At 38.5% G+C, this 21,311-nt stretch overlaps 1 protein-coding gene across 3 annotated transcripts in view; it reads left to right on the forward strand.

The window, feature by feature from the left end:
* The window catches only part of ATP7B (ATPase copper transporting beta), a 539,299-nt gene that overhangs the window by 462,344 nt on the left and 55,644 nt on the right, over positions 1 to 21,311 (forward strand). For all 3 annotated transcript variants that reach the window (XM_086935040.1, XM_086935039.1, XM_086935041.1), the window contains 2 exons: positions 463 to 664; positions 19,976 to 20,125. In XM_086935040.1, the coding sequence (XP_086791166.1) occupies positions 463 to 664; positions 19,976 to 20,125 (352 nt within the window). The remainder of the gene's footprint in view (positions 1 to 462; positions 665 to 19,975; positions 20,126 to 21,311) is intronic.

Raw genomic sequence — 21,311 nt, forward strand, 5'->3', positions numbered from 1 at the left:
TATGAGTTTGATGGACAGGGTTACTCCGTCGCAAGCGTCACGGATATCCTGTCCACCACATTACAATTCGATTGTACCCTATGGAACTTGTAATATGGCGGGCGGAAAACCATCATGTTGGTGACGGAATATTCCATCCGCAAAGATCGTAATCCGGTCCTTAGTCTGAAATCCCTTTGTTGTATGGTGTAATTGTTAATTGCTTATCTTCATATTACAAAACTGTAACAATGGTGCAAATTGATCTGCCCTTTTTTTGCATAAGGGCTAAGTATATATGAAATAGCCAGTGTTCTGTATTACTAGCTACAAAAGGTTGTACCCACAGTTTTCTGTTTGGTTGGCAGAGTTCACGCAGATACATGGACTTGAAGTGGTACTTTGGAGTGGCGGTGTTGAAGCGAACACAGAGATTTGTCTATAAATTCAGAAGATGTGCTAACATTTGCTTTGTTTTTACAGGAACTTGGTACAGACACTTTAGGATACTGCACTGACTTTCAGGCAGTGCCAGGCTGTGGGATCAGCTGCAAAGTCCAGAATATTGAAGGTGTGCTTCGAGGGAGCGAAGAGAGCTTGAATGAACAGAATGCCTACATCAGCAGTGTGACCTCCGGCGCTTCCCAAGGGCGGAGCTCTCTGCTCATTATATCAGATTTAGACGGTATTTCCTTACTTTATATTACAGTGATGAGCATTCTATTCCACGGTCTGAATTTTAAATGACTAAAGCCCAGATTCAAAGTAGGTCATAAAAAAGAGAGGAATATATGGCACTTGGTATATATAATTGTCTCCTGGGTGAGGTATTTACTGGATAACTTAGATACCTTCATTTCATTGTATTGTTTTATACTTGCGTTCATATAGTGCTTACCACCCAATACAAGGCATTGGGTCGCTTTATGGTGGGTAGCATGCTACTCCGGAATCCAAGGTTAGTGATTATACCAGTGATTATTGTTTGTTTTGGATTAGCATAGGTTATTTGTGTTTGTGGCGATTAGTCAAGTGCTATCAAGGAAACATTCCAGCATTTACTGCGGTTTCTTTGTAGTAAGTTACATTAATAGGAGTTAGAAGCGATCATTAGAGGGGGTATGTGAGTTCATGCAATGGTTGGTCGGATGAATGAATAAGTGAGCGCAGACTAGGTATTATTAGGTTCCAGTTGTGTAGTTTCAAGGAGGAGCGTGTGGTCTATGAGGTTAGGCGTGGGAAAATTGCAGAAATACAGTACTAGAGAATAGACAGGGAGGCATGTAGCTTGGGGCAGGCTATGCTCATAGAGAATAAGACATTAAGAGATAGAGGGTAATCAGAGGGGCAGTCGAGAGAAAGGAAGGAGAGAGAAACAGTTTTAAGTCAAGATTTTGACTTAGAGTTCACAGTGGTCACGTGGTTGGGGAACATGGCGGCTGGCTGACGCTAGTCGGGAGAACCCTTGTGTGAGGCGAGAGGAGTCTAGCACTATGGAAGGAGGCAATGGTAAAGAATGAGGGCGGACTGATTAGTGTTGCCGTGTCGCAGTAAGTAGAGTGAGCAGAGTGAGGATTGCGAGCATTGCGAGCTCCGAGGGAATTGCGAAACGAGGCATCGAGGAGAGAACAGTGTTGACAGCGGCTTTTTACAGCACTGTAGACTAGCAGTATCACCTCTACTACGTCCGCGCTATGGTAAGGTCTAGTATGGGCTTAGTCGCTGGTCTCCCTACCCCAGCGAGACGTGGCACTGCCCTTCTATGGAGTTGGAGTCGATTCCGCACAGCCGAAATACTCCATGCGGGTAAGAATGGTACCTTTTCGCCTGACTGCAGGGCCAATTTTGCATGTAAAAAGGGTGAGAGGAATAAGGATTCTAAGGCCAGAACTGTAGAGCCTGGACTGCCGGATTTATTTGTCTGTAAGCTTCATAGGTCAAACTCCCCCCTCTCAGGGCTTTTACAGCAGAGGGACGGGGTTATCATTTATGATAAAGGGGGAAGGAGTGGATGGAGACTGAGTCTCAACCCGAGCTCTAACCTCTAATACACACCATCTCATAGGTTTAGGTGAAGGGGGGGCTAGGGCGCCCACATCAGACCACGCTTCTCTGGATGAACCAAGCCCTCGGTGTGAGAATATCAATATTAAAGGGGGGAGGTCTCTGCCAGAAAGGAGTAGATGTCGACTTCGGTCAGCCCCTGAAAAGAAGACAATAAGTGAAGAGAAAGTCGACAAATCTCTGTTGATGGTGACTCCTAAGACTCCTGTTAAAAAAACTCCAAAAGAGCTCAAATAAAAAAGTGTAGGTCAAGAGAGGTGCGGTCCCTGCCTAAACCGCCTCCTTCCCTCAGGTCATACTTCGAAATAATAGAGCAGGTCGCAGGTTCACAACTGGCCATGGGGGATAGGAATCAATGGGGGATACCGATTCGGTATTTACAGAATCGGTAAATACCCAATCTTACAGATTCGGTATTTACCGAATCAGAATTACCTACATTTCCCCCCCTCTAATTTGCCACTTCTTAAATACTGAATCGGTATGATTCAGTATTTTAGAAGTTGTAAATTAGATTTACCTACATCGGGCCCTAAGTGATTTGCCCAGAATCATAGGATGCTCAGTCGACGCAGAGTCTTGAACCTGGTTTCCCATCTCCAAAGTCAGCAGCTCCAGCTGTAAGGTCAGTGAGCAAAGCGAAGAGGCTGCACAACAATGACTGGTCAACCTGTGGCTTGCCCTGAACATTGGAGATGCTGGGCCGAATTGAGCAGTTAAGGCACAATGAAATTCAACAGAGCATGTACAAGAAGTGTCAGTGAGCGAGCGGAGTGCCCAAGAGATAAGGACTCCAACCTGTGGGGATCCCGCGGAGGGGGATCCCGAGAGACACATGCAGCAGGGAAGGTCCAGATAAATGCTAAAGAATCCCATATATTGAAAGCACAGAATAAGGCTCTTCCAATGTAAAATTAAAGGGAAAAGAAGCACTACAACCAGGCGGGTCGTCAGGGCAACTGGGCTTCATCCATAGGAGGAGTTTAAGCCCTTAGGAAATACTATAAGTAGCTCACAAAGGGTACAAAGACAGAAAAATTTTGAGAAAGCTGAAACACTAGAATTTCATAAAAAAAGATCATGATCCTGACTCCATTGGCATTAGTGAAAAAATCTAGTCACCTTGAAGATACGCTGCCCACAAAATGTTGCCGCATAACCTGGAAACCAGTGAATGTCAAAGACTCACTGGCACAAGAGTATAGTCTCTCCACTTGTGTACCCACCAAGGACTCAAATAAACATAAAGGCCCAAAAAACACCGTCAATAGGAACGCTTTTGCACATGGTTTGCTTTCACAAGATGGGGGTGTTAAAGATTCCAACCGAAATAGAGAACAAATCAACCCATTCTGTCATCATGTGGGACCCACATGCGCCAGCAACCAAATGGGACATTTAACTTCTAATCATCGAATCAGGAAGGCCATGACATCACTGAAACAAAATGTCTCCAAATTGATTTCAGAACTCATTCATCACATCCTAAAACTTGAAACCCAAGTCAATCAATTGGAAACAAAATCTACTGGACAGTATCTTGAAAAAGATGAAACGGCAGAGTGCTTAACCCGTGAACAGAACTACCATTCAATACAAGATGAAATAGATGGCTGTGGAAACCACCCTAAACAAAACAACTTGCTGATATGGGTTCATAAAAGCAGACATAGCAAACTATTCTGCACTTAATTAAAGTCCTCAGATAACATTCAAATTGCTCCGGAGTGTTTCAAGAACAAAATGTCCACCTTAACATCTTAACCAGAGTCCACTTCTATTGATTCAAGGAAGAACCAGTTGTAGAAAAAAGACACATTTGTAATTATCGAACACTTGGTTTAGTGAAGACGTGACACAACCAGAAGCAGACTGAGCGAGGAGCCGCGCCTCAGAGGACTGGAGCTGAGCTGCTGTGGGCCACAACGCCAAGCCAGTTAGCAGCCCCAGACAACCACACGCAATACTTGGGAAAAGGTTGCGCTGTCACCGAGCAGGCGCTGTCAGATTGAGCGACACAGAAGCAGCTCGGAAAGCTTAAGACTTGAGCGGGCCAACCGCAGTAGAGTGTGTGCTCCAGAAGGTCCTGAGGAGGCAGCCTGGTTGGAGCCCGGTACGGCTCGTATTCATCTAGGAAAGGCTCACAGGACACACCAAGCTACCCTCCGCTAAAGCATTGCTTGTGCTTTTTATTTTTTGCCGAAACTGCCTCAGTTGTCTACCACTCCTTCCTATTGCTGTACCAGCCTGCATAGATCTAGGCAGTTGGAGGAGACAGGAGAGAGAGATCATGCACCAAGCCTGACAAGGATGTAGAGAGACTACCAAGGCAGTACAGGTTGGTGCCTTTTCCTTATTTGTTTTTGGATTTCAATTTGTTCTTTGTGTCCTGTTGTTGGCCTGGCTGCTTCGCCTTGCTTCCTGTTATGCTTGCTGCTGGGATTCTCTCTAAGACCGCTGACCCAGAGTGAATGCCCCCGGCCACTAATCTGAAGCTCTTCCCCTCTCTCCTTGGTGAGGGAAAGGAGTAACGCAGTACGCTACTTCTTTGGCAGAGAGTTGTTGAGCATAGCTGCCAGGCTAACAGGTTGTACCCGAGGAGCCTGGCAGCCCAGAGCCGACGCAGTTGGTGACCGTTGCCATCATTGTGAGCCCAGGTCATGACCGGGTCACATAGGCCACGAAGGCCAGGAGGATCTAGTGGCAGTGACTGCTGTCCTATTTACATGATTGCTGGCTGCGAACGCCGTGAGCTACTAATTCCAGCCTAGGTCTGGGATGGGAAGGTTGTGGGGGATCGTGCAGCAGCGGTTTGCAGGCGTAATTTGGGAGTTGCTGTTGATAAACAGGTAAGTGCTGCGAGTACCTGTGAGTAGCCGGAATTTGAGTACCGGAGTACTGGTTACCAGCTAAACTGTACTTTGTGCAAATCCATCGGGGTTTGCCTCGGGTTGTTTTGGCCCGAGTTGGTTGAGGCGAGTCTAGCGTAGTCTTAATCCTACCAAGCCTATCAAGGATTTGCAGGGGGGGCGTGAAAGGAGCGAGGGGATGAGCGTGTCGGTGGTAGACACTGCGCAGAGTGTGAGCCCGGGCCCCCGCTGAGGCGGCCTAGCTAGGGCTGGGTAGCCTGGTGTGCTCCCGCTTGATCCACTGTCTCACTGTCCCACAGCCTCCCACTGCCTCAGAACCTCAGCGCTCCACTTTAAGGCAGGCTTGTCCCAGTCATTTCTACAGCTCTTAATGGTTACAGCTTTAGCTGCAGCTAAAGCCTAGAGCGGCAGCCGTGGATTCACAACGTTAGACTCTGTAGAGTGAGACCTAGATTGAGAATAGTTTGTATAGACGAAGGATGCCTGCTAGAGCTGGTTGTCTAATTACGTGTGCAGGGCCAAGATTAGAGCCCCTTTCTAGTTTGATTGTAACTACATCTGATTGCTCTAGTTCACCTACACATTGTAAAACAATCAAGCAAAAAAATCCCCAAAACCATATGTGCCTTCTGAAATCTCATCCAACAGTATTTGCCATGTTCACCAAGGGTTAGAATAGCAAAACGTTATGGTCTAATAAAGAGAAAGTACCCCCTGGAGAGGTTAATGGGGATGAGTTAGGCACAGATAAGACAATCTCACAATTGTTAGTTCCAGACCAGAGCAAGCTTACTGTGCATAACCTGGTGGAACCTTCTGTTTTAAATCAACCACTCAAGCCTAGTGCACAATGCCCATCAAACATATTGGTTGAAGACATGGAAACGGACATGGAAGATACTACGGCTATTTTAAAAAATAAAGACGGTGGTAAAAAGCCGTTGAATCTCCGGTTTCGCTGAAGCCAGTGAGCTCTGTGGTAATGTCGGACACTGCAAATGTGCCACAGTCAAAATCGGGATTGACTCCATTTAGGGAGTTGCCTGAGATGCCCCAGAATGAACACTGTGGGGTTTAATGTAGTTTCAACTCAGGGGACTTAGAGGATATCACACTACCGGATATTGCGATACCCATGGGGGAAAATCAATGAATGGATGACAATTTAATTTCACCGACCGCTGGAGATCCAGCTGCGAGATTGTCAACGGACTGTCTTGCTAGTTGACCACAAATGCCAGCTTTGTATAGCAGTACTCCTACAATTTATTTTTCTCTCTCAAGCATTGGGGCTATCGAATTCCGATTCATCCCTAAGTAAAGGGGCACACTATATACAGCAACTAATGAATGAGGGTGTGAATGAGGATGTAAATGCGAACAGGGGAGGGAGGAAATATTCTGATATATTAAGTGCATTAGAGAGGATTCTCTCATCAATTCTAACGTTGTTAGAAAAATGTACTGTAAACTCTGATCATGTGTTGGATGTATTGTCCCCGATCTTGGTGGGTGTGCAGCTTCTTACTTCTGTCGGTATGCCTTTAGAACAGGCGGGAAAGGGTATTAATTTGAACACCCAGGCTACTCAGACTGAAATTGTGGTAAGGGAAATTGGAGGCCAAGGAGGACTTTCCGGTGGCTTGGAAGCCCCCTCCAGCGGGCGGGTTGGGGGTTTTAAAGCAGTGAATAATATGTGTTGTACCGCCCCCCTTAATCAGCAGTCTATGGATGATTTTCCGGCATGTGCTGTGAAAATATGAAGGGTTTGACACTTTCTATTTATCCAATGTTTTAAAATGGAAACTCCAGTAGTTTGAGGGATCCAGCCTGTACAACGGTTCCCTCTTTTATTAAACAGTCTTAAGGTTGAAACAGTCCTTGATCCCCCAGGGGAGGGTGCCATTCAATCTGAGTGTAATGGGGTAAAAGCATGAAAGGTAAAAAAGAAAAATACAGGCATATTACAAAACGTAAACCCCAAAAATGGAGGTTTTCTGAGGCTGCTGAAGAATTTGATTATGTTATTTTGTCCCAAAAAAGGAAAGTTCCAGGCTGTTGGACCCTATGGTGGTCAAGAATTAGACTGCCAGGATGAAAATCTTCCTCCTCAGTTCTGAGGAAGTGCCCACATTAGGGGGGTTAAGACAAGTCTGAGGATAGCAGGCTATAATGAAACAGGCTACAATGAAGGCGAAGGATTGGGAGCTGAATGGGAGACTAAAAAGCCAGAGTTGAACCAGGTTGTTCAGGATAAAATGAGAGAAGAAACAAATAATACCTTGTTAGAGGCAGGGTGGATGATGGATAGATCTCCCTCTAATCTTTCGAGTACCAAGGTTTTCCATGGACAGATTGTGCATAATCATGGAAGGTTGCATGAAGGGTGGGCATGATCTGTTTCTTTTTTCGCCTTTTCCTCTTCTTCTTCATCCTCTACAAAGATAGTGGAGCTGGGAATAGAACAAAAGTAAAGTGATAAGGTACCAGTAAGGTGCAAGTCAGAACAAGTAGCTAATACCCTGATTTTTGCTTCCCTGTTTGATAAAGAACTGGGCCCACTCAATAGAAGTTGCCTACTGCAGCTACTATCTAAAAATGAGGACCTGAGTGTATTAACAAGTGGAGATATTGAGTGGGTTTTATTGATGCATCGAAATGGGCTCCCAACTTCCAAAGTTACTTTTAGCTCCGGGATAATTTCAGTGTTAGTCTTGGTGAACGTTGATAACTTTCAGAAAATTTGTATTGATGTATTCTTGCATGATGGGCCAGTAGCTGGTCAGACTGAATCTCCTAGAAGAAATCACCAGGACTTACTCAGGGAGATAACGAATAGCAGGGGGTCCATAAACTTGAAAGAGACTATCATAATATCGGTTGCTAATAACACAGAGAAAAGAGTGAATAATATTGCGGGACAAGAGGATCAAAGGGCTACTAAATCTAGCGGGGAAACTGAGTTGGCACAGTGGAGTTGGGTGGCTGGATCATGGAATGCTCCTAAAGGAAATAAAAAACTCGCCATGCTGCAGAGGTAGCCCCTGGGGAAAGATCCTGTCCTGGAATGTGGCAGGTGTAGGAAACTCCAGTTTTAAATTGAGTTCGCTAATTATTTATAATTCATGGATAGTTTGCCTTTATGAAACCCTGAGCTGTGTAGATTTTAGTTTTGGGACCTGTTTTGCTTTCTGTTGTGCAGCAAAACCCTCAGTAAAAGATTGCGCAAGTGGGGGATTAGCTATCCCGCTTAGTAACAGCATAAATTTGAACCGCCGAAAAGGACTGCTCGTGGCCTACCCTGTACCCGATCCCGGCTTCGGCAAGCATCGAGGACGCAAGTAACGATCCAGATGGATCGCAACGAATGCCTGCATACTTACAGATTGCGGCACTGAGTACCTCGTGCCACCTCCCAGACTAATGTTAGTGACATTTTTCAACTGATGGGGCATATTTGACATACTTGGGAGCCCCGATGGGCCTAACCCTGTGGCAACTTCCTCACCTGGCTTAATCTTAATGGCTCCTTGAAGCAGGACTCATGTGTATTTTTTTTTACCTGTGCATACTTGAACTAAAGGACCGCACTCTGCCCTTATGGGTGAAACAATTTTGTTCACCTCCTCCACCCACTCCTAAAAAGCACGAGAGACATTTTATGGCAAAACGGACCGAGCTTCGCCCTTTCAAGCAGAGCGTCATGTTGACCAACTCCACCTGCTCCTAATAAAGCACAAGAGACACATTCCTGCTAACACAGGGTGATTGAAAAGGTGATTGAATCTCTAATTGGTCTGTTCGGCTCAATCCTCACTGAACAATTATGCAGGCCTCTAGGTTACTCTCCCACCTGTTCATAATCGGCTTAACAGACCGCGCTGCACCCCTTTGAGCGAAGAGGTTATATTCACCTTCTCCACATGCTCCTAAATAAACATGAGAGGCATCTTTCAGCAAATGCAGGCTCTAACTGGTTTATTTGGCCTAACCCTCACCGAGCACCCATAAGGCAGCCTTTCATTGCCTTTGGGCTCCGGCCTTTGTTTCTCTCATTGCAGTAACATACCCACATTGAATGCAGCGCAAAGGAACAGCGTACTGTACATGCTAATGTGTTTGACAAAATGCCAATAAGCATGATTAAAAAAAAAAAATAATCCAGCGCAAAGGAACCTAATTCTGGGACGCATTTAAAGAAGCACTCCCCATTATACTTGGCTGTTACAGGGGTGGTGTTAATGCTTCCTTTCTTGAACAGAATGCCTTAAATATCTGGCACTAACTGTATTTCTTGTCATTGTGGCTCTTCGAATCCCCCGAATTCCTTTCTGACCATCGCATAACCTCCGAAAGAGACTGCAGAAACGATCTCTACAGGTTTATCATTGTGGTGACACTTAGGGGTCGATTAGGATCGCGGACGGACTTGCGTCCATCCGCGACCCCAGAGCAGGAGGGAACCTCCGCATGGCCTGTGGAGTTCCCTCCTGTGCAATTAGGATGTGACCGCCACCCTGGCGGTCACATCCTCTATTTTTAACATTGCCGCGGGTGCAGCTTCAAGCTGCACCCGCGGCAATGTTAAAAATGCACGCATTGCATTTGCATGCAGAAAGAGGCAGGCACCGCGCGGTGCCTGCCGCTTTCTGCATGAAAATGCAGGGGGGTACCATAGGTACCCCCCATGTGCACCCCCCACCCCCCCTTCACCTAGGGGGCCCGCAACGGGCCCCCGCAGTGAAGTTCCGTATGCTTTTCCGCGGCGGAAAACCTGCCGCGGAAAAGCATACTTTACTGGCCATCCTAATATGGTGGACGGTGTCTACACCGTCACCATATTAGAGCTTTTCCGCCGCGGTTGTAATCCGACCGCGGCGGAAAAGCTGCGGACGGAAACCAGGACCCACCAGCCATCCTAATCTGGCGGTGGGTCTTTGGTCAGTCCGCTGCGGATTTTCCGCATCCTCGGGGCCGGCGGTGGCTTCCGCCGGCCCCGAGGATGCGGAAAATCCGCAATCATAATGACCCCCTTAATACGGTAATCAGACAAAATATCGAAAAAAAAATATCGGAAAGACAAAATATCGAAGTTTAAATATCGAAGGTCACACATATAGGGAAGCAAAAATATCGGATACAAAAATATCGGAATAGGTAAGTGTAAAAAAATATCGAAAACAATAATATCGTGTGACAAAATATCATCCCAAAAAAATATTGTGTAGTAATGGAAATAATCAATAGTATAGGAAAAAGTAAAATAATTGTATATAAAATGTATTAAAAAAGGTGTATTCTTATAAAAAAAAAACAATTATAAATAAATTAATTAAAAAAACATATCTAGGTTTAGGAGCGGGTTATTGGGTTTATAGGGGATAAGGGTGGGAAGTAATTTAATAATAATTAATTAATTAATATATGTTATTAAATAATCCTACATTATACCTAATTGGTAATTATTTATAATTAATTAGTTAATTAATTAAGATCATATAGTCCATATTATTAATTAGTAATTAATTGGTAATTAATTAATATTAATTAAGAAATTATAATAATGTAGTTAAATAATTTAACATTTATACATTTTTATTTAGTATTACAAAATTTTTAAAAAAAAAAATTATAAAAACATTTCAAGGTTTAGGAGCGGGTTATTGGGTTTATAGGGGATAAGGGTGGGAAGTAATTTAATAATAATTAATTAATTAATTAATTAATGTTATAAAATATTCCTAAATTATACCTAATTGGTAATTATTTAAAATTAATTAGTTAATTAATTAAGATCATATAGTCCATATTATTAATTATTAATTAATTGGTAATTAATTAATCTTAATTAAGCAATTATAATCATGTACTTAAATAATTTAACATATATACATTTTAATTTTGTATTAAAAAATGTATGTTACAAAATTTGTTATAAAAACATTTCAAGGTTTAGGAGCGGGTTATTGTGTTTATAGGGGATAAGGGTGGGAAGTAATTTAATAATAAATCAATAATTAATATATGTTAATCAATATTCCTAAATTAAACCTAATTGGGATATAATTTTATTTAATTAGGTAATTAATGAAGATCATATAGTCCATATTATTAATAACTAATTAATTGGCAATTACATAATAATAATTTGTTAATTATATTAATGTTTTTTATTATTTCTACATATATTATTTTTTGGCTTATTTTATATTTTATTTTAGAAAACATTTTAAAAAACATATCTAGGTTTAGGAGTGTTTTTTTGGGTTTATAGGGGATAAGGGTGTGAAGTAATATAATAATAATTAATTAATTATTACATGTTTATATATATTTCTATTTTTTAGCTAATTGGTAATTAATGTTAATTAATTAATTAATGAATTAAGATTATATACGACATATAATTATTTACTCATTTATTGTTTTTAGGTAAAGGGGTATTTGTTGGGTTCCGGGTCAGTTTTCAGTTTTTGGGTAAAGGGGTATTTGTTTGGTTCAGGGTCAGTTTTCAGTTTTTGGGTAAAGGGGTATTTGTTTGGTTCAGGGTCAGTTTTCAGTTTTTGGGTAAAGGGGTATTTGTTGGGTTCAGGGTCAGTTTTCAGTTTTTGGGTAAAGGGTTATTTGTTGGCTTCAGGGTCAGTTTTAAGTTTTTGGTTAAAGGGGTATTTATTGGGTTCAGGGTCAGTTTACAGTTTACAGTTTTTTGGGTAAAGGGGTATTTGTTGGGTTCAGGGTCAGTTTTTAGTTTTTTACTAAAGGGCTATTTGTTGGGTTCAGGGTCAGTTTTTAGTTTTTGGGTACAGGGGTATTTGTTGGGTTCTGGGTCAGTTTTCAGTTTTTGGATAAAGGGGTATTTGTTGGGTTCAGGGTCAGTTTTCAGTTTTTGGATAAAGGGGTATTTGTTGGGTTCAGGGTCAGTTTTCAGTTTTTGGGTAAAGGGGTATTTTTAGGGTTCAGGGTCAGTTTTTAGTTTTTGGGTAAAGGGGTATTTTTAGGGTTCTGGGTCAGTTATTAGTTTTTGGGTAAAGGGGTATTTTTTTGGGTTCAGGGTCAGTTTTCAGTTTTTGGGTAAAGGGGTATTTGTTGGGTTCTGGGTCAGTTTTTAGTTTTTGGGTAAAGGGGTATTTTTTGGGGTTCAGGGTCAGTTTTCAGTTTTTGGGTAAAGGGGTATTTTTAGGGTTCAGGGTCAGTTTTTAGTTTTTGGGTAAAGGGGTATTTTTAGGGTTCTGGGTCAGTTATTAGTTTTTGGGTAAAGGGGTATTTTTTTGGGTTCAGGGTCAGTTTTCAGTTTTTAGGTAAAGGGGTATTTGTTGGGTTCTGGGTCAGTTTTTAGTTTTTGGGTAAAGGGGTATTTTTTGGGGTTCAGGGTCAGTTTTCAGTTTTTGGGTAAAGGGGGATTTGTTGGGTTCAGGGTCAGTTTTTAGTTTTTGGGTAAAGGGGTATTTGTTGGGTTCAGGGTCAGTTTTTAGTTTTTGGGTAAAGGGGTATTTGTTGGGTTCAGGGTCAGTTTTCAGTTTTTGGGTAAAGGGGTAATTGTATGGTTCTGGGTCAGTTTTCAGTTTTTAGGTAAAGGTTTATTTTTTGGCTTCTGGGTCCGTTTTCTGATTTTGGGTAAAGGAGTATTTGTAGGGTTCAGGGTCACTTTTGTGTTTTTGGTATCTAGTTCTACAGGATAAAAATATAATTATTTTACATTCAAACAATTAAAGGAAATTATACATATATATAACATTACACCAACTCAAATTTACTGTAGACTACAGTTGGAATATTATTTTATAATTAATTAGTATACAGCACATATTAAAATTTTATGTAGAATGCAATAGGAATATTAATTCTTATGTTATTAGTGTGCAACACCTACTCTAATTTAATGTACACTGGATTTGGTATATGAATCATTACATTATTAGAGTCCAACATATACTCACATTTAATATACAGTTAAAAATTATTAATAAGATTGATACTTTCTAGTAAGATAATGATACAAATTGTTCAACATGATTGTAGAAACTTTTATTTTATTTATGTTTTAACAACAAAAAAAATTTCATAATAACATTTTTTTTTTACATTTCCTTTGAAAACATATTTTATAAACACACTCAAAAACAACTATACAGAAGCATTATTAATATTTTATTTTTTTAACAGAAATTAGCATTCTTTATTATATCTTTTACATATTGTTATGTCAGAAAATAATTATAAATATCACAAATATTTTTCTATTAAGCTTTTTTCTGCTTCATTTGTGAAGATCAAATTTTTATAATATAAAATACACATTTTTAACTCTTTTTTACATTTTTTCATTTTGTGACAATGTACTTACATTTTTTAACATTGTTAACATAAACATTATTTTTTTCATAATCTTTAATTATTACATTCATGTAAATTTTTGTTTATGATTTCTTTGTAGGATTAAATAAACAAAATGTTCACAATAACATACATTTATACATTTTTTTAACACATTTGGTTCTGTATAGATATTATATTTTACACTTGGGACTATTTTATTGCTTTTTGGTGCTTTCTTTTGTAACCGGGTTAGGTCGTTTTGAGTTATTTGGAAGAAGGACTGATCGCGGTTGGGAGACACTTCATGTCGCTGCAGGTAAAGTTGATATTATATGTTATATGTGTATTATTATGATGTTTTTAGACTAGTGACCTTATATTTAGTGTTGTTGAATGTGAGGGAGTTATGTTTTAGATTTTGAAAACAGATATTTACGTATGGTATATACACGTCGTGTTAGTTAGGTAACTAATTATTTATAGAGTGAATTTAAGTCTTTTAGGCTATATCTAACATTAAATCATCAATGTTAATATGTTGGTATGTAATTATTAGCTAATTAATGTGGGTGGGAATGTCTGTTTTCTATGTTTTTTTCATAGGTGTACGCTACATCGGAAGTTCCGTTTTTTTTTAAAGGAAGTGTTTGTTTTTTTCATTCAACACTGATTTACAAACACTTCTTTACATTTTTCGGGTTTCCAGGAGCGATTCTTTCTTTTTTTCTACTTTTTCGGGTTTTTTATGGTAGTTCGATGGCTAAGGACCACGTGGATTTCTTAATTTTGGAACAGTTGTATTTTTACATTTTTTTGGGGGTTAATTTTGCACTACCTGGATTACTTTGGTGGAGAAGGACGTTATTGGATTGCCAACATAATTGGTAAGTCTTTGCTTTCTATTTTTGTGTGGGTGGGTAATGTCATATTTATTATGGAATAGTTTTAAACTTGTTATTTTGTTTTAATGTGTGCATATATTAAAATAATATCTTCATATATTGCATACATTAAATACTTTAGAAGCTCACGTTACATATTTTTGCATACTTAGGTGCTACTTTTGGTGTTTTATAACAGTTTCAGAATTATTTACAGTAGTGTTTTGGCTATGATGTTTAGGTATTCTGTGCATTTCGTATTAGGGTAAAGTTTAACTTGTTCTTCCAGGTACTTGTGCATTTGTTTATTTTGCTTGGATGTTTTTGGGACAAGTTCTGTTACAGATTGGTCCATTCTAAATTCTTGATAGCTCTGTTCTTTCTGTAGGCATTTTATGAATTTTTCTAGAGTAGGTTTGGTTCTGCCAGTTGATTGTACAAATGCATTGTGCCAACCTTCCACGGCATTGTTAGTTTTTGATTCCCCTTTAAGGGTACTATTGTACACGTTCCACCAGGGAATGAGGAATTTTGAATTTCGTCTGTGGCCAGATCTGTGGAGTCTGCCTACCCAGGTGTCTTCAAAGTAATCGAGAAAAGGACTTAATCTAGCTTCGTTTTGTTTGTAGAATGGACTGTCTATAATAATGTTGTAATGTTCAGCTACATCTGTTGAAGGGACATAGGCAAGTGCAATTAGTTTTTTGATTTGGAAAGCAAATGATGAATTTGTAGCATATTCGACACTTAGGGTAGTTTTTTGAAGGTGTCTCCATAAACACTGGTTGAAATGATAATAGCAGCCTTGAATACAGGTATGGGGGTGGATTTTTAGAATAGTTGAGAGCATTGCATGCTCAAAATCAAGAATGATTTTTTCTGGAGAGAAATCATTCGTTTTTTGTTTTATGACATTTAATAATTCCATATATGTAGAATTGTTTTTGTTAGGCAATAGTGCATATAACAAAGGGATGTTGCAGTTGTGGTAGAGCCCATGTATTGTGTATAATTGGAAGAATGGTTTGGGACAGATGTTAAATGTTCCATCCATCATCCAATATTGGCTTTGCTGCAGTTTCACTAAATTCATATTGGTTCCAAAAATTTTAAGCCTATTCACATTGCTTTCGTTGTCATAAACTATAAATGGTTGTTTATTTAAAGTTATTATTTCGTTTGCTGTAACATTTATATCCTCATATGTTCTGGGAGATGGTGTTGAAGCAGTTGTAGCTTTTTTGGTTCGTGCTATAGTTCTTTTTAATGATAGGATATTTGGCATTTGGGTTGTGGCTGTTTTGGGGATTTTAGGAATGGCTTCTTTTAAAATTACATTTGTTTGCTTTTGGGAACCGGTACTAGCTTCTTTTATACTTTCCATAGCTGTTCTAACTTCTATTTCTGTAATATTAGGTGGATGATTGTGTTCCCTAGTATATAGTACTGTAGCTTCTCTAGTTGTTGCTCTGCCATAGCACTTGTTCGAATAATATTTACAACATTTCCAATTCACTTTCATGCCATATTGCTTTTCCTGTGTGTACGTGTAACCCATGTAGCATAGTAATAATTTTCCTTTTTGGCTGGTCACAAATTCGGCTCCTTCGGTCATTTTGTACTTTGTATATCTATAAAATATATATATAATAGTTAATGTCAAATTAAATGTGATAAATAATCTATGTTAGTGATAAGTAGGAATGTTTATACTTACGTGTTTTAGAATGTACAGCAAAACTTAGGAGTTTCTTCCTTCTTTAGTTGAGGATAAATGGTTGTGATGTTGTTGTAGCTGTTATGAGAAACATGAAAGTAGTATATTATTAATTAATGTTTAGGTACATTTGCAATTTTAGAGCTCATTTTTACTACAAAAGTGTATCTTCATGATTCACATTGTGAAGATACTTACATATTTTTTTTTGGTTGGTATTTGGCAGTATAATTATTTCTTCAGCTTCTGGAGAGTAGTTTGTAGTGTTATCTTAAAAAAATAAGGAACATATGAGTTAGTTTAATCACCATGTTGGTAGGTTTTTTTAAACATTATGTGGTAAATATGTTATTTAATATACTTACTTTGTGATTTGTATTAGTATTATTTAGAATGTGAAGTTCTGTATGTTGTCTGTATATCTATTCGCCGTGTTTGCTCTGTAAATAAGCAATATATAATTTAAAATATTTAGAACAGTTATAAATGTTTGTATTGTTTTTCCACATTTATTTCAGTTGCATAATACTTACTTACTAAAATGTATTTTAGAACTAGTACTGAGGTCCTTAGTTAATTAGTAGTGCAGTTTTCAGTAGTCGAATCTACAGAAAAAAAATAATATGTTGAGCACAACTGATTATTTCAGTCTGTTTAGATTTTTGAGCACATAATGAAACAATGTGACATAACTTACATAGTTATTCGATTCTGTATTCCTATGCTTTGTTCACAGTTAGTTTGAGCAGAATATTCAGTAGTCGTAGTATCTAAAAAAATAATATTATTTTATTATTTAGCATGTTAAGTTGTATGAATAGCAAAGGGCCACTGGGTATTTAGCAGGTAAATAATTAGTAGTAGCAAATTATGCAGTTTCTATTTTATGTACTTACTTTGCAAAAAGTATTGTAGAAATAGTACAGAAGTCCTTAGTTCAGTAGTAGTGCAGTTTTCAGTAGTAGAATCTACAGACAAATAAAAAGATGGTGTGTAAAAGTCATTATTTCTGTGTGTTTAGATTAATGTGCACATAATGAAACAATGTGAAATTACTTACATAGTTTTTAGAATCTGTATTCCTATGCTTTGTTCACAGTTATTTTGAGTAGAATATTCAGTACTCGTAGTATCTTAAAAAAATAGTTGTAGATAATTATTTAGCATGTTAACTACAATGAATAGCAAAGGGGTACTGGGTATTTAGCAGGTAATTAAGTAGTACTAGCAAATAAAGCAGTTTCTATTTTATTTACTTACTTAGTAAAAAGTATTGTAGATATAGTACAGAAGTCCTTAGTTCAGTAGTAGTGCAGTTTTCAGTAGTAGAATCTACAGAAAAATAAAAAGATGGTGTGTAAAAGTCATTATTTCTGTGTGTTTAGATTAATGTGCACATAATGAAACAATGTGAAATTACTTACATAGTTTTTAGAATCTGTATTCCTATGTTTTGTTCACAATTATTTGGAGTAGAATAATCAGTAGTGGTAGTATCTAAAACAAATTTTTTAATATCATTATTTAGCATGTTAAGTAGTATGAATAGCAAAGGGGCACTGGGTATTTAGCAGGTAAGTAAATACTATTAGCAATTAATGCATTATTTATTTTATTTAATTACTTAGAAGATGTAATAGTAGGTTAATAGTCTGGTTCTTCTAGTTGTTGTGCAGCAATTTCAGTGACTTTTGGCAAGTAGTTTGTGCTTACTTTTTCATTGCTTATATAGGGGAGTGTCAGTAGTAATTACTTTGCTATTGGTTCATTTAAAAAATTAGGGTTGTGATTGGGTAGTTAGTATATTTGAATTTCAGTTGTGATTAATTAGTAATAGAATTGAAAAACAACCAATAATTATAAAAGTATACAAAGTAGCATAGAATATTTTTATATGTGTAGGTGATATAATTATACCAATAGTAAATTTTAGATGAATTTATAGTGTGTCTATAGTATAAATTAAAGTATTGTATGTTTATTTTGATGTGAAAACATATAAAGCGTTAATTAATTATGTAAATAAATGCTTATAAAAAGTCGATATAGTTTATAATCCGATATTTATGTGCACGATATATTTGATGTCGATATTTTTGTTAATGTCATTATTTTTTGCAGATTGCGATATTTTTGTGTTCCGATATTAATGTAGTCGATATCACAGTAAACGATGTTTTTGTATATCGATATTAAAAAATCGATATTTGTGTAGATATCTAGTTAAGTATAGGATCCCGATATTTTTGATATCGATATATTTGTTCCGATATTTTTGTACATCGATATTGTGGATTTCGATATTTTGTCAGACATTCACTTAATACATACCTGCCTAACAATCCTATATGTGTGGCCCTCGCCCCTGATTACTGCTTACAACCCTGAACTAAAGTAGATGAGCCTCCTGCCATCTGCCAGCCCATTTCTTGCTTTGGGGATTGCATAGCAATAAAATGGCTGACAAAGACAGCTAGACAGGCCCGGAACAGACCAAATCAGAACAACCTGCCCCAGAATCTCCCATCAAAGGCAAAATAGAACTGAAAGAAAGAATGGACACCATTTTAAAAAAGCTGTTGGATGCACTATAACTGGCTCAAATGACAAAATCTTTGTTGAAAGAAGTTCCCTTGACCCAAATGAGATGTGATTACAGTAGTCAAACAAACACCCTTAAAAACTGTTTCTTCTTCATACAATTTGCTTGATCAATTTGTACATTTATTCAAAAGTATTAAAAACACAAGTTCTTTATAAATCCACAGTTATACATAAAAATACGAGCGAAAGACATTCCTTTTAAAAGGAATCTCTCTCACTACGTGACATTAGGTACGGGGGTGAGGAGAATAATTGTGTTTTTATTATGAGTGCAACAGGACTCGTTTTTTTATGTATAACTGTGAATTTATAATGAACTTGTGTTTTTAATACTTTTGAATAAATGTACAAATTGATCAAGCACATTGTATGAAGAACAAACTGTTTTTAGGGTGTTTGACTACTGTAATCACATCTCATTTGGGTCAAGGGAACTTCTTTCAACAAAGGTCTGTACGTCAGTTCCCTTGACATTACTAAGGAGTCCCTCTCATATTTTTTGAGTCAAATGACAAAATCAGCATAGACATTTTACAACAAAGATGTGGCTGGTATGAGGTCTGACATAAAACAAATAACCAACAAACTGTCTGTAGCTGAATGCATCAGCGTCCTTGACGACAAGTCTCTCTCCACTAAATAAGACCACAGCTCGTTGCACAGACTATCTCTATTCATGCAACATGACATTGCTGAACTTGAAGACAGAAACAGGAAGGGTAACATTGTATTATTTGGCTATCCTGAAGACAGTGAAGGAAAAAATGGCTCATGCCTCGCCTTTCTGGAAGACTGTGTCGTACGGCTTCGACTTTCTCAGTAGTAACTGCGTTTATTGGACAACATAAATGTTGGTATTGTGCCAGACTGATTCCTGTATGCCCTCAGAATATGTTAGCCTATAGGCCTAGTTAGGTGGTAATAGACTCAAAGCCCTGCCCCCATTCTAGCCCCATCACTTTAGGAACTTACCCTCTGTCATACACTAAAAATTATTTTCAAAGTTTGTAGGCCTGGCACTACAGCACGGAAACACAAAGCAGCCCGGAGCATAACACAGGCCATCAATAAGCTCAAAAAGAAATTGCAAGGTCACAGGAAATGGAAAGCGAATACAGAATAAACTACGACTTTAGTGGACACTGTGAGGATCTGTGTTTTGAAATAGGAGGATGTCACAAATCCTGAAAACACTCTCCTTTTTTAATGTGCAAAATCTTTTTGTTAAAAGTCTAGCTAACGCTGATGCTGTTCAGAACTATTTAACCTGATAAACGAAGACTTCTCTGTGCGTAGGTGTGACTTATCCTTGGTTTACTCCTGAATTTCCTCTCCTCAAACAGTTTAGGGAATCAAAATTTAGGAAGACACCATGGTTCAGCAAAGCAATTAATGCAGAGTATAGCAGAGTTTCTTCATGTTTAGTAAGAATATTAACCACATAAAAATTATTTAATGTATGTTAACATGTAAAGAAAATTAACAGAATCATTAAAAAAATAGAAACAAAAATGAAGTGTAATTATTTTTTTATGTTTGTTTAGCCGGTGCTGCAGCCCCTAAAATCTTCTCTGTACTGATTGGGAACCGTGAATGGATGACGCGTAACGGGCTAACAGTCTCTAATGATGTGGATGAAGCTATGACGGGCCATGAGATGAAAGGACAAACAGCAATCCTTGTGGCTATAGATGGTAATATCAACCTCTTACAACTGAATCATGATTTGCACTAGCACATGGGAGATAATAGAAAATAAAGTGATGTCAATTTGAGTAACCAGCCAGAATCAACTTATCATTTGCTTATCTGACATTTCCAACCTGTGTAACTGAAAATATGGTTATTTTGTTCTACCTAATCTAGCTGTTGGACTTCCACCTGAACTATATGACGCTGGGACGCAGTAGTGCTTAATTTGTAAAAACATAAGTGCCGGAGCCCTCTTTAAAGAGGAATTGCAACTTAAACCACCCATTGCCCCTGCCAGTGCGGACAATAACAGTACCAGCACAACTACTTGCCATCCTGGTTCTATAAGTCTGACAATTCAAACCGTCCCAGGCCCCCCAAAACTATAAGAGTGGCTTAGGCAGCAGGTATTCTTTATTTTTAATGTATATAGGATAAATATACAGCTGTTGTTGTGGTCATCTCTACATACAATGCCACCATGTGGCAGATTATTATAACTGACGGTGTTGCCAATTAAGTTCCGGTGCCGAGCACCAGAAACAACCGCTCAAATTAAGCACTGGGGACGCAGCTTGGGCAGCTGCGCCCCCAACAAATGATTCATTAATTAATCAATTCATCCATTTTCAACGAGCACCCTTTTGTTGCTCCTGTGCTGTTTGATTATACTTCATGTCTGTCATGTTTCGGTCTATTTCATCTCAAAATGTCTGCCGCAGTTTTGCACAATATGTAAGTGTAGGATAGGCACAAAGCCTCGTTAAAAAACAGTTTGCTCTGAAATTATTTCATAGAGGTAGCAAAAGTTGCACAATGTCATACCACGCAACTCCTGAAAGAAGCAAAATGTACAACACCTATAATAATGTGCTGATTTCGTTTTAGATAAGACTGTTTGGTATTGAATACGAAATTTCTAAAGAAATGTAAATAAAACCAAAGTTAAGACTCATTTTAAGGGGAGGGCTAAATTAAAGACCAACTGCTCTGCAGAAAACCATTCAAGCCTGTTCGGTATACAATTTCTAGTTAACATATGTCGCATTAGAAGTGGTCCAGTCATTAAGTTACTATTGCAAATCTTCACAGATATCTAAACGATCAAGGCTTAATGAAAGATCGTCGAGGTTTCGACCCGACACCTGGGAAGGGGAAGGGGGCCACTGAATGCCTCTAACGCGGGTC

The sequence above is a fragment of the Lissotriton vulgaris genome, chromosome 8 (genome assembly GCF_964263255.1).
Source record: "Lissotriton vulgaris chromosome 8, aLisVul1.2, whole genome shotgun sequence".
NCBI lineage: Eukaryota > Metazoa > Chordata > Amphibia > Caudata > Salamandridae > Lissotriton > Lissotriton vulgaris.